The sequence below is a fragment of the Dioscorea cayenensis genome, chromosome 6 (assembly GCF_009730915.1).
Source record: "Dioscorea cayenensis subsp. rotundata cultivar TDr96_F1 chromosome 6, TDr96_F1_v2_PseudoChromosome.rev07_lg8_w22 25.fasta, whole genome shotgun sequence".
In the NCBI taxonomy this organism is placed as follows: domain Eukaryota; kingdom Viridiplantae; phylum Streptophyta; class Magnoliopsida; order Dioscoreales; family Dioscoreaceae; genus Dioscorea; species Dioscorea cayenensis.
In genome coordinates, this window is record NC_052476.1 from 18858222 (window position 1) to 18872310 (window position 14089).

Sequence of the window (14089 nt, forward strand, 5' to 3'; positions counted from 1 at the left end):
CAAACTTTTAAAAAAATAAAAAGCTTTCATTTTATAGCTCGTGATATGTAACACCATACAAACATTAATTATTAATAAAAATACAAATAGAGTTCATAATTATTTAAGAGGACAGTACAAGGAAAAAGTAACAACATAAAATATTGATTATTATTGAGAATTAAGTATTATTCTTCAAAAGCAGCAATCCAACACACAGCAACAGCATAAAGCAGCAAGGCTACATAATAATAATAATAAGACAAGGTGTTGAAATATAAACTAAAATACATTTATAATTTATGTAAATAAATGTGTAATCAGTTGCATATATGAGTGCAATTTGATTGCTATATAAAAAAATTGCTTATAAGGTTCTAAAAGTTGAAAAGATTTTTTTTTTTACAAAAAATGAAAATTCATGAAAAGATCTTATACTAAAAACTACAATAATTTGGGACATTAATAAAAATATAAATGTCTTAATTTATTTACTAATTTTTAGCGTTTTAAAATTTTTTTTAAATAAAACATTAAAATATCCAACCCATACAAAACCAATAAATAGTTTTTTAAGAAAAAAACTACAAATCATTTTTTTTTAAAAATTACTAAACAAAATTATCTCACCATCCTTTCCAGAAATTATCACCACGGTTCTTAGTTTCAATTGGCATTGTCTGTTGATTGGTTGCAATTGCTACTCTATCATTCATAGGATAACCTGGTGGAGGAGGAGGAGTTGTATAACCATCTAGTGCAAGTGAAGTAAGGTAAACTATAAACACAAATAAATATTATTAGCTCAAGTATGTAGATTGTAGTAATTTTAAGGATACATTATTTTTTCACAATTTTTTTATAAAAAAAATGTAATTATTTGTAACCTAAAAATGTACTAATTGGTCCCTCTACTTTTCTCTCTCTTCTATTTTGGTCCCTCTACTCAGAAATGGTCCCGACTAGTTCTTCTACTTTTGAAAATATGCCCACTTAGTTAGAAATGCTCCAAACTAGTCCTTCTACTTTTAAAAATGACCAAATTAGAGGAACTAAGTGGGTACATTTTTAAAAGTAGAGGGACTAGTTGGGAGCATTTCTAATTAAATGGACACATTTTCAAAAGTAGAGAGACTAATCTGGAATATTTTTGAGTAGAGGAACCAAAAGAGAAGGGAGAGAAAAATATAGGGACTATTTTGGTAATTATACCAATTAGATAAGGGAAAAAAAAATTAGATTCTCCACTAAATTTTGCAGTCATTAATATTAGCCAAAAAATATAAGGAAAATAATAATAATACCTTGAGGAGGAGCATGGTTGTCATTGAACTCACTCATGGTGATATGCTATTCTTCAAAGTGATGAAGTGTTTGAGAATAGAGAGCTTCAGAATTGCCACCATTTTAACCAAGAAAACTATAAATGATTAATTGTTTTTTTTTTTCTCATTGGGAATTTCAATAATGAATTAAAAGTGTTGCATCTTAGTGGAAGAATTCAATCCATTCTTTTAAAGAAGACATTGGAGTTATCAGCAAATTTTAACAACTCCATTTGTAACAATAGCATGGTCCAATTGACCTTTTCCTGTATTTTATTTATTTTTATTACAATAATATTATTTATTCATACATTTTTTTAATATATATTATGATTCATATATTTGTATGTGATTGTATGACAGCATTATTAATTAGATTTGAAGGGGGAGTTCAATATATATGAATATTTAATAGAATTAGAATTAAAATCTAAATTAGATATGTTTTTTTGAATAATAGGCATACAAAGTCGCTCTTTTTTTATGAATAAAAAGAATATTAAACAAGATCTTGAAACCCGGGATGTCATAATATATGTACAGTATAAGAATAATATAAGAATCCCGGGTGAGCGATTGTATGAACAAAGACAGTGAGACAGTGATTGTTGAGGGAGAGATTTGAACCCATGACCTCCCTTTACACTTTGATGTCATAACGTAAATTAACAAAAACATCAACTAAGAATGTTTATAGATAGTAGAAAGATAATAGAGAAGAGAGACACATATTTTAAAAAAAACATTGGTAGTAATATGACCAATGATGAAAAACAGAATTGTATTGTTTATAGCATATGTAAAGTTATTTGCGGATGTCCCTAGTAGACTGACCTATATATATACACACACACATTTGATGCTGTTTTGTAAATGGAATAAACTTTTAGATGTGAACAAGGAAAATTTGGAGTTTTTAAACAAATAGCAAACATTTATACAAATGCTTTTATGGATTTGTTTAAATAAATATTTGGGGGAGTTTTACATAAATACCGATGCAAAACCCCTAAAATTACATATATATATATATATATATATATACTCTTGTTGAATTTTCATTTCATATGTATCTCGAAAAAGTTCGATAAAACCTTTTATAAAGTTGGGTTCATTTTTAAATTATAATTTTTACATTTAGCAAGGTTATATACTAAAAAATTTGTAATTTTTAATTTTTTCTGTTTTGTTATTGGTAACATATTGAAAAATAATGAATCAAGGTATAGCCTAGTGGTCTTCTACTTTGCTTGTGTTTGAGAGATCTCAAGTTTGAAACCTTTCAAGCACAATGCAAATAAATTAAAAAGTGCTTGTCACCAATTTGTTAAAAAAACAATAGCTAAAAGTGATTAATTACTATTTAATTCCTATTACTCAAGTGGAAATTTAAACTTTAAGTACTTATCTATTCTTGTTGGGTTCACCCAATCTGATGGGCTTCAATAAGTAGGCTTTATGCCTAAGAATAGCCCAAAAAACAAATTAAAAAAAGTTACTTTGCATTTATTTTAGCACTCAATATTCAATAATGGGATTGAAATTATTTGGGGCAGCGTTTAAAGGTACACATGGTGACACTCAAGTTTATAGGCAAAGTTATATTCATGTAAGCGGTTGTATGAACCATTATGCCTACAAACTACACAATTATGCTTGCAAATAGTAACAAGTATAAATTTTTTTTTAAGCATTGTGTGGTTATTTTCAACAATTTTGATTGTAAAATTATGGGTAATCAATTTTTTTATTTGTATTTGGTCATTAATTATTCGGTATCACTGAACTTATGAATATTAGTACAATGAAAAATAAAATACATAGTATTTTGATCTGAAATGTTTAATCAATTTCAATACAATATCTGAACAAATCTCAACCGTTAAATACATTTTACTACACCTACAAAAATTCAAAAATTCAAAAATTAAAACTAATAAGTTCTACTAAATTCTAATTAGTACTCACTGTAGCAACCTAATTGTTGCTGTGATCAACTATGAACATTCATAATCCTAATTAGTACTCACCGTAGCGACTTAATTGTTACTGTGTTGAGCTGCGGATCTTGTACATATATATATATATATATATATATCTTTAAAAGTTTGTTTCTTTTATATTTTCGTCTTTTTTGTGGGAGCATATGATTGGTTAATTAGAGTTAGTGGAGTTAGGTTCCATCTTTTTGGTGCTCAATGATAAAGATTATATATATAGTTTCATTAATTTATAATTTTCAATATTTATGGGTCAAAGTCAGAACCTATTATAGACAATTCACTTCTTATTTATTTCTATTAATTTATCAAATAATTTGAAGTTTAAAATTTTGTTTGCCTTCCCAAATCACATATTAATTGCACTGATTAGTCAAATATTCTACCTATGTTGATAAATTTTTATGGAGAAACATTTAATTGCACCGATTTTTTGTTTTTATGTATAATATTTTAAAATCACACATATATACATGTCAAATTTCTAAAAAAAATTATGATTTTTATACACATATCATGATCTAATAAATATAAAATAAAATAATACACCTTTAATACCTACTTTTATGGCTCATATTTTTAGCATTTTACATGTTATCTTATATATTTTGATTATTTTAAAATAATATATTTTATTTTATGAGGGTATATTTTAAAATTTTTATAGTATATATATATAAACCCTTGGTTTTTTTATAAATATTTTTTAAAAGAAATTTAAAAATAAGCAAAACTGTGACTTGTGAGTTGTGACAGTTGGTTTGAAAATATTAATAAAAAGTTTAATATCCTGAAATTATAATTTACATTGGTGGTAAAATACCCTATTTAATCCCTCCAATATAATCAATTTATTATTTTAGTCCCTCTAATATCTAAGAAAAACTTATATTTTATAACCTCGGGACAAATTATATTAGATGAACCAAAAGAATAGATACTATATTAGAGGGACTAAATAGAATATTCTACCTAGAGACAAAAAAAAAATTTATAATTGAACCTAGATTGTAAATATCCGTAAACTCGACCTTTTTACATGCAAATTTAATTTACATGGAAATTTAAGTTGCGGAATGAAAATAAAAATGAAAATTCTAGGGGGCTAGATGAAAATATCAAAGTAAGGGCTGCTTTAATAAAAAAGAAAAATCAAAGGAGTTGCATATAAAATATCAAGAATTCATTAATTATTTGCAAATAACAACGATTAAGGGGTTCATTAATAAAATTAAAAAGATATATTATAGTGGAAATTTTACATTTCTAACCATACAACTTTTTCACTTGATTAATGCTAATTATTAAAAAAGCTAAAGATCTATTTGATACCCAAGATTTTAAGGGATAACACATGATAATTTTTTTTATTATGTGTTTTATTTACAAATATAGTAGGAGTATAGCACATACCATCAAATCGATATAAACGCAAATTTCCTAATTATTTTTGTACCGTCAAAATCATAGTACAAAGTTTTTTTATTATCAAAATACAGGATAATTTAATCACAGAATTGTCTCTATTTAAAATAAAAAATTACACTACTATATTACAAAGATGATAGCATGATTTATTTATTATTTTTTTTTTCTTCATTTTTTCATTTTATTTATCTATTTATTTATTTTTATCTATTTGGTTTTTAGATTTTAATGAAAGTTTGTTTGTTATGGATTGATTGTTTTTATAATTATGTTGTATTTGGATCTAAACCGACTTTAGTTGATTTTCTAACTTGTTGCTATGTTGTTGGCCTTGTGGAATTTGATTAGATTTTCATAAAAATATTGTTGTAATTTTTTAATTATAAAACAAATATAGAATAGTAAAAATGTATTATTGTAACTTTAATATTTGTGTTCTGTATTTATGCAAATCAAACACTGAATAACAAAAATAATTGGTCAACCGTATTAACTCCTCCTTATTTAGTTAAAATTCTACCCCATGATATTAAAAAACATGATTTGTTTTAGTGAAAATTTTGGGAGGGATGAATCAAAAGAGAAAAATATATTTATATACTATATGAGCCGGTTTTCAAATAAAATACTGATTTTATTCTTACTAAATAATGAAAAATTAAGACTATTAATAATTTTTTTTAAGCTAAAGAAACTATATAGTTTAAAAACCAAAAAAAATTTCTCTATCCTTCTTTAGGAAGATTGAGAAACCACAGGGTTTGTTTTGAAAATATTCCTAAAACAAAACTTCAAGGACTTTTCCATAAATAGTATATTTATTCACAATATCATTTAAACAAAGGGGGGTAAACGCAAAAGAGATAGCCTCGCTGGCACTAATATGCCATGCACTCTGAGAGCTTGCCACGTGTCCCCATCTCGCGGGGCCCACTACCCTTCTTCCTCTTCTCTCTTTTTTTCTCTTTGCTTTTGGCGACGTGCTCTTCTCCCTTCATTTGCGTGCCCTAGCGATCAATCGCGATCGCACTGTTGATCGATTCCCAGAGCTTCGAGATCGGGAGGAAGCGCCATCGAATTTTCTCCGACTTTCACACAGGTAGCCCTTCGATTTCTCTTCTTGTTGATACCCTGATCTCCCTCTGAGCTTCGGTTTTCTTTTTTCCATTTGATTTTGATCTTGATCTTGATCTCTTCTTGTTCCTTGTTTTTGGATAGTGTTTCTGAATTAGGGTTTTAAAGGCGTCGAGGTTTGCTGGAATCCACCCTTCATGTGATTGGTAGCGGTGATCCACTGATCCTATTAGGGTAGAAGTTTCTAATTTATTCGCTAAAATTTGAATTTTTTTTGTTCTTGTTTGTTTATGGATTTGAGAGGATTTTTATATGTTTTTTGATATTGGGTTTGGGGTTGAACCCTAATCTTTTTGAAATGATTGGGATAAAAATGTGTTCGTAATTTATTGGTCAAGGTTTGAATTGTGGTGTTTGATGATCTGTCCATTTTGGAGAATGTCATTTTTTTTTTTTTCTGTTTTAATTTGGGATTGGGGTTGAACCCTAATATCAATCTGTGTGAATGATTGGGATGGAAATTTATTCTAAAGTTTGAATTCTGTTGCTTCTGATGATTTGTGGATTTTAGAGGCTGTGATGCGTTTTTGAAACTGGGATTGTGGTTGAACCCTGATATTTGTAAAATGGTTGTGATAGAGATTTGTTTGTAATTTATTGGCTAAAGTTTGAGTTCTTGTGTTTTTAGTGGTGTTGAGCCCTAATAATTGTGAAATGGTTGTGATAAAAATTTGTTCATAATTTATTGGCTAAAGTTTGAATTCTATTCTTGATAGTTTATGGGTTGTAGAGAATTTTATGTGGTTTCCTGAAATTGGGATTGGGTTGGACCCTAATCTTGGCTAAATGGTCGCGGTGGTAATTTATTAATTTTAGAGCATGTTTTGTGTTCTTTTTAAGAAATTGGGATTGGGGTTGAACCCTAAAATGTGCGAAATGGTTGTGATAGGGATGTTTTGTAATTTATTGACTAAAGTTTGAGTTCTGTTGTTTTGATAATTTGATTTCCAAAAATGTTGTGTTTCTTGGAATTGGGGTTGGTGTTGAATCCTAATATTTGTAAAATGGTTGTGATAAAAATGTGTTCATAAGTTATTTGATACAATGTGAATTCTATTATTGTTCTTGATAGTTTGTGGATTTTAGAGAATGTGATGTGTTTTTAGAGAATGTTTTATGTGTTCTTTTGGAAATTGGGATTAGGGTTAAAACCTAATATTTGTGAAATGCTTTGTGATAAAAATGTGTTTGGCATTTATTGGCTAAATTTTTGAATTTGTTGTTTTTGATAATATGTGGATTTTAGTGAATGTGATGTGTTTTCTGAAATTGGGATTGGGGTTGAACCTTTATCTTTGTGAAATGGTTGTCAAAATAATTAGAATTTTCTCCCATTGTGGCATTAAGGGGAGAAACTGAGGAACCAGCTTTGCCGAATTGTATATTTTTGGGATTTCTTTAATTCTTTATTTACCTTTTGAAGTAGTGGGATCCTTTCTCTGTGATGCTGAGGAATATTGTGTTTCCTGAGTTTTTGACAATGATAATTTCCCTTGCAGTGCTTAACACATAGCAAAAGATGTCTGGTGGAGAAGTGCGGAGAGTGTCTCATCAAGATATACAACTTGTGAGAAATTATATTTTTTTTTGGCATTCTTATAGTAGAGCTTTACTCTTAATGATATACGTGATAAGGAGGTTTTTGGTATTTGCAAATAAATTCTGTCTGATTTGTTGTTATTTGTTGTTATATATGTATCATGTATGTATGTATGTATGTGTGTATGGAATTATTTGGTTGCCACAACTTTATATGTATATATATATATATATATATATATATATGTATGTATAAATCTTTTGAAACTATTTGCTCAATGTGCTGCATAAATGTTTTGGATATATGTTGGTTTTCTGATATAGAAGAACTTAAAGTTGTTTTATCCTTTCCGGACTTGGTTTACATATATTGTTTATTGGGTTGTCACTGGCAGCTTTTGCCGTCATTTGGGGTAGTGATCATATTTTATCTATGATTCCTCAATATTTGTCTTTGATGGTACACTAGAAACAGTACACACCTGACTTTGATGGTAGGCATTTGATATTGATTTTCCTCTTACAGTTGCATTCCTACCATGTTTGATTTTATGCTTCTTATGCTACACTAGAAATAGTACACACACTTATTATTAGCATCTTGAAGTTTTGTACATCACGAACACCATGGAAAGTTTTGCTGCATTGTGTCATTCTGGATGGAGCATATCTTTTAATTGGTTTAATTCTTCAAATCTTATTACAATAGATGCAATTGTATGATGCATAAATTTGGACCTTGTTTATTTTCATGTTGTAGTTAGTTCAATTGTTCAAATACATTAACATGCATTTTGAGAATTGCATAATGCATATTTTTCCTTTAAAGATCTTGTAGGGAACATTTTTGACATGTCACCTCATTTAATAAGTTCATGAAACAAGACTTCTTGCTTCATTTTTTTACATTCAGCATTTCTCTTGAAACATCTCTTTCTTAAATTATATTGTATGCTATGCTCTTTCGCTCCTGTTGGAGTTAGAAATTTTTTAAATTGACTCTATTCTGTTGAATTCACATAACAGCTAACACATTCTTAGAGTTCATTGTTTTGTTGTTGTTTTTTTTTCTTCTGCCTTTTAGGTCAACATAGTAGAGGTTAGATGTTTAATTCTAGTAGCCGGCTTTGTACTAGCCTCAATTATTTAGAATTCTCTTCACTTTGTGTGACACACAATTCAATATAAAGCATTTTTTAATTTCATCGGTGGGTCGTCCTTCTCGTTTTATTTTTATTTTTCAATTTCTTGAAAAACGCTTAAATTTTTTGTATTGCTAGAAAGATATTTCTAATATTAGAACTTAATGAACAATGATATGGTTTTTGTTGTTAAGGTGGCCAGCATACTAGATGATTGGCATCTATGCCTAAATTTTTTTTTCGGATGGATTCTATTTGTTAAATAGTGTAATGGTTTTTCTGATCTTGGAGGTTTCTAATAATCTTCATCAGAATTCTACAGAGTATAATTTTCATGTTCTCTTTGGAGGTATACCAGATGCTTATTTGTGTTATTTCAGGTACAAAATCTTATTGAGCGATGTCTTCAGTTGTATATGAACCAGAGAGAAGTAGTGGACACCCTTTTAATGCAGGCCAAGATTGAACCTGGTTTTACAGAGCTTGGTATTAATATTCATATTATTTTTTTTTGTCTTTAGTTGCTCTATTCTTTGTTTACCTTAAGATGTATTTCAGAATCTTACTAGTGTTTCCTGTCTGATTCTTTCTCAAAGTTAAAGCTTTGCTTCTTAGCTGTAATCCATGTTTCCTTTATTTTGCAAGCTGTAGGTATCAAATAGAGATAAAAGGGAAATAATAATATCTGGTGCTCATGATTATGAGTTTTAGTATATATTATTAAGATAAATTAATTAATGTACTACCAGTAGTGGCTTCTTTATAGTACATATTTTAATTACCAATAAATGATCAACAGCGCTCATGTATTACTGCTGATACATGAAGAAAAGATTCAGCATAAAGATTTCTGATAATGAGTGATATCTGATAGCATTTGCTTTCATGTAATTGTTGATTACTGTTGAAAACTGGATTTATGATGATATATCGATAGAGTTTGATTCACAAGGAAAAGTTTAGTCAGATTCAATGTTTGAAAAAATGCATGGCTAGCTATACTGAAGAAAAAAAGTTATGCAAATATATTCAGGAAGTGGGATGAACAAAAGTTGTAAAGGTGGTAGCGTTAGGGTATGTGTGTAGAATGTTGAGGATTAGGAATGTGGCAGTCGAGGGAGCAAGATGGAACAGACAGAATCCGTCACACTTTCTTCTCATTTGGGACAATGAAGGATCAGAAATAGGTAGCATTGTGGCACACAAGCAATGGGAGTGAGAACCTGGATTCATGCCAAGTAACAAATCTTATATTTTAGTCACTTTGTGTAAGTGTAAAAACTAGATTAAACTTTAATCACTTCCATTTAAAGAAAAAATGAACTGTCCTCAAAAACTTATGGCAATTTATATGATTCTCTTTTTAAACTGAGTGTAAAGATAATAGCCCCATGTCATATTAATATACTCTTTAATCCAACGAGTCAGAGAAGCAGTGAATATCTTCGTAATGTTGAACACCAAATAACCACAAACCTTCTGTTATTGACTTAGGAAGAAATGTCAAGTGTTTTGAAAATTGTTTTGTGATAGAAGCATAGAATTGCCTTGTTTTAGCATTGGAGAATTCTGTATCCAGTACTCTGATGACCTATTATTCTTTTCTTGATTGACAGTTTGGCAAAAGCTGGAAGAAGAAAACCGAGAATTTTTCAAGGCATATCATGTCAGACTCGTACTTAAGGACCAAATACAGCTTTTCAACAAGCTCCTTGACAAGCAGGTTGAACTTATGCGTAAAATATGCCCATCTGGTGTGGGTTCTGTGTCTCCTTCAAATGGCACTAATTCTTCAACATGTATGGTTACTTTGACTTTTTCATCATCTTTTCATTATTACTGTGATGAACAAATAACTCCCTGGTTTTGTTATTCTATCATTAATTCAGTCCAATAAAACCTTTTTGTTTCTCTGTGAAAGATTATTCTTTTGAGTGAGATATGCATTCTGTTTTTGATGACATAGTTTTTTGTGCCATCCAAAGCTAGATTTCCAAAGAAAAATGCAATATTATCTAAAAAATCATTCTCTATTTAGAATTAAATATGCTTTGGATAGAAACAGTTACCAGTATTACTGGAAGTGAAATGATGCAATTAGTAGGAACTTAAAAGGTATTGGTGTGGAAATCTTAAATAGTTTTCTGTTGTATTCAGACTCCTCAATGTATCTTGCATACCATCGACTTCACATGTCTGGACTTCATTATTTGAAACTCCAAGTTACATGTTTGGCGGTAGGATTTTGGACCACTGCAGCTGATTTTTTCAGACTGCTTAACCACTTAAAATTATAAAATGTATGCATATCATGCATGCTGCCAACTTGTTGCCACTTGCCTCACCTGTGTGCTGGCAAATATTTGTTGTCTATTTATGTGCTCTGGATTTTGTTATTTGAAATTCATGTTTGGGACTAGGATTTTGGACTGACTTCAGCTGAATTTCTTCTGGCCATCCTTAGCAAGTTGTCCAATTTTGTAGTGTAGAAGTGTGTATATGGATCACTAATATCTTACAGTTATATTTCCTTTCTTTTGCGAGTGTGACACTTATTATGTTTTTAGATCAATGCTAGAGCTGAATTTGTTCCTCATCACAGTGCATCAAACTCCATACTTTGTCAATGAACAAGCTTCAGCCTCAGGACCAGCTAATCTTCTTTGCAGTGGAGATCCTACTAGTGCAATGCTAAATGGTGGGTCCACAGGAAACCAACCAATGCAGGTGAATAATGATGGTCCATTCTGTGCTGCGACGGACATTTCAACTAGCATGCTGTCAACTCAGAATTCTAACATGGGAATGCTCCAAGGAATGAATGGAACAACGATTAAATCAGAACCATGCTATTCAAATGGTGCTGAATTTGCATTCTGTGCAGACAATGGTTTCCTGAATGCTCGCTCAGGAATTGAAGATGCATCTGTTGCATCCTTTGGCAGCTCAGATTTGACAGGACCGCCATTAAATGAGACACTCTTGGATGTTGATCCATCAATTGGATTTCTTAGTCAGATTCCTAGGAGCTTCAGTTTTTCAGACTTAACAGAAGACTTCACTCAGTGCAATGGTGCGCTCTCCCTCCCTTGAAATATAATTTTTAATATTTTCTTCTTTTGTTCTATATACTAATATTCTCCTTGTCTTTGCTGCCTTGTTTATTCATATTTCTTTTTATATCAAGATATACTGGAGAATTATGGTAGGTCTCCCTTTCTCGCATCTGAAGCAAATAACTTCTCTGACTCTCCCTTAGGTGACTGTAAAGGTTAGAATCTCTGAATGCCAGTTTGCCATATATGATGAGCCTTTTACCAATTTTTTCTTGACGTGGGTACAGATGAGACTAGACGCTTGGGCACCATTTCTGAATGCCTAAGTCATGAGGATTTTGGAAGTGATTGACTTTAAATCTGACTCTCTTTGACAAGGTAAGTTACTATTCTTCTACAACTTCTGGTCATTCTCACCTCTGGCAGTGGTAGATCATAAAGTTGGCAGAGACAAAAATACAAAATAAAATTTGACTATACGGAAGATATTTCTATAAATATTTCTCATAAGTATGCAAAAACAATTTCTCCTTCAAGAATTCTTAAAATGTACATCATGGTCATGTTACACTGAGACAGCCCCTTGTTTTCGGGGAAACCTTAGGGGACACCCATATTGTTCTCAGTCAAAAACTATGACTACATGTAGGTATTAATGCAGTAATTTGTTATTTCTGTTGAGATTTAAGTTAATATTATAGTGAAATGAACTTTCAATATATATTTAACAGCAGATTTTGTTGCCATGGACTAAATTGTGAAATTGTCTTTTATTTATGACTTAAATTTTGGTGCATTTGGTTTGGTGCTGTGGCAGGTTTGTTTGACTGGGGAACATAGATAAAAACCATTGTACATAACATTTGGGGATTGCCAATCTTCAAGCAACAAGATGTTGAAGCTTTGTATCTTCTGGAAGTGGTTTCATCCTTGTTGGTGGTTTGGCCTATGTTACTGATAGTTTTTGTTTGATTGACCCAAATAGTCTGATAAGTGGTATAACCTTAGTATGTATATGTCATTGCCCTAATAATGATGTTTTCGACATTATATATATATATATATATATATATATATATATATTATGTGGTGAATGGGTTGTGTTGTCAGTGTGGCATGTAATTTCCTGCTGAATAATTTTATGAAGAAAAGAGTTTGCCTTTCAGATTGTATAATCTCCAAATTTTCTTCAGATATGGTTTTATGTTTTAATTGGTTGGAAGTATTGATCTTGTAAATTGTATTGTAATAATATTCAGATATGATTGGTTCTGTGCAGTGAATACTTTTTTTATTATCGACATTTTTATGATGTAAGTGAGGTCAAGACAGGAAATATATATTTTTTTTTTTTTTGAAAATTTGTACTTTGTATTTATATGAATTTAAATATATTAAATAAAATTTTCCAAATATTGTTGTTGCATAAGTGAAAATTTGTTGAAATCTTAACAAATCGATGTGCCAAATGTAGCCCTCTCAATTACATTTTTTTCAAATCAACGACTAAGTGATTTATTAGTAATTGGGTTTTTATCAAAATTTTTCATAATTGGTGAGAGTTTGAATCACTAGTGAATTTGAATTTGAATCATGATTTTGAATCATGATTGAGGGTATATTTCTAGAAGTTTGAATCATGATTGAGGGTATATTTCTAGAAGTGAATAGTGATTGTGTGCGGGTGGTTTCAGCGTCCATGTGTGCACAGGATCTATCTCCACTTGCAAGGCCGGCTCAAAGGTAAGGCCAATGAAGCAGTTGTTTCAGGCTCCAATATTTTTCAAGGCCTTATTTTTATATTTTTTTAATAATAATTTTAATTTTAATGCCTTATTTTTTAGATTTTTTTAATAATAATTTTAATTTGAAGGCATCATCTTTAAATTTTTTTAATAATAATTTTAAAAACTTAAAATTTTGAAGAACTCCCAATAATTATTGTAATAAAAAAATATTTAAATTTAATATTTAACCAATATTATATAATCTTAGCTAATTTTTAAATTTAAAATAACACAGTAAAATGTTAAATATTTTTATTTTAACATGTCTTATTTAACTAATTTTTCAAAATTATATTTTGTTTCTATTGTCTTTTCTAATGCATTTATTTCTTCAAAATTAATAAAATATTCATTTCTTTTAATTATAAATAAGAGTTTGTGTATTTTTTTTTAATATTGTTACATTTTTAATTTTATGAGTTTTGCTCATAAATTTTAAATATATCTCCTTATCTCAAGTTTAGTAACATGGAGAAAAAAACAAACATGCATTTATTAAAATAAAATCTAAATAAAATTTAATTTTTATAAATAAATTAGAGGGTTTATTCTAAAATTTTGCTTTAGGCCTCTAATTAACTTAAGCCGCCCCTATCCACTTGTTCCGCTGAAGTTTGTGCACAGCGGCCTAGCCGTGCATTTTGGCAAAAAAATAATAAAAAATTTACATTGTCCCAAAACACTTATTTTACAAAGCTG

At 29.6% G+C, this 14089-nt stretch overlaps 2 protein-coding genes across 5 annotated transcripts; one reads left to right on the top strand and one right to left on the bottom strand.

Annotated features, from left to right (window-relative positions):
• Positions 1-43: 43 nt before the first annotated feature.
• On the bottom strand, positions 44-1438 carry LOC120262841 (cysteine-rich and transmembrane domain-containing protein WIH1-like). The gene is made up of 3 exons (XM_039270741.1): positions 1284-1438; positions 610-757; positions 44-220 (listed from the first exon to the last, which is right to left on the bottom strand). The coding sequence occupies exons 1-3, from the start codon at positions 1318-1320 to the stop codon at positions 175-177; spliced, it is 231 nt and encodes a 76-aa protein (XP_039126675.1). The 5' UTR covers positions 1321-1438; the 3' UTR covers positions 44-174.
• A 4247-nt stretch (positions 1439-5685) lies between these two features.
• Positions 5686-12799, top strand: LOC120263717. 4 transcript variants are annotated; one of them, XM_039271687.1, is made up of 9 exons: positions 5686-5831; positions 5951-6040; positions 7366-7433; positions 8928-9033; positions 10164-10346; positions 11150-11620; positions 11735-11818; positions 11891-11981; positions 12421-12799. In XM_039271687.1, the coding sequence occupies exons 3-8, from the start codon at positions 7386-7388 to the stop codon at positions 11953-11955; spliced, it is 957 nt and encodes a 318-aa protein (XP_039127621.1). In that variant the 5' UTR covers positions 5686-5831; positions 5951-6040; positions 7366-7385; the 3' UTR covers positions 11956-11981; positions 12421-12799. The 4 variants fall into 4 exon arrangements, with proteins under 4 accessions (XP_039127621.1, XP_039127623.1, XP_039127624.1 ...); XM_039271689.1 differs by having other exon boundaries at positions 5951-6018; XM_039271690.1 differs by having other exon boundaries at positions 5951-6012.
• Positions 12800-14089: the final 1290 nt, after the last annotated feature.

What these genes read in the sequence shown, in the direction of transcription:
- LOC120262841 (XM_039270741.1), bottom strand. Translation starts at nt 1,320, where the DNA reads ATGAGTGAGTTCAATGACAACCATGCTCCTCCTCAAG. An exon ending in CAACCATGCTCCTCCTCAAG is followed by an intron (nt 758 to 1,283) that starts GTATTATTATTA and finishes TTGTGTTTATAG; the next exon opens with TTTACCTTACTTCACTTGCA. An exon ending in GATAATTTCTGGAAAGGATG is followed by an intron (nt 221 to 609) that starts GTGAGATAATTT and finishes ATTATTATGTAG; the next exon opens with CCTTGCTGCTTTATGCTGTT.
- LOC120263717 (XM_039271687.1), top strand. Translation starts at nt 7,386, where the DNA reads ATGTCTGGTGGAGAAGTGCGGAGAGTGTCTCATCAAGATATACAACTT. An exon ending in ACCTGGTTTTACAGAGCTTG is followed by an intron (nt 9,034 to 10,163) that starts GTATTAATATTC and finishes CTTGATTGACAG; the next exon opens with TTTGGCAAAAGCTGGAAGAA. An exon ending in TCCCTTAGGTGACTGTAAAG is followed by an intron (nt 11,819 to 11,890) that starts GTTAGAATCTCT and finishes ACGTGGGTACAG; the next exon opens with ATGAGACTAGACGCTTGGGC.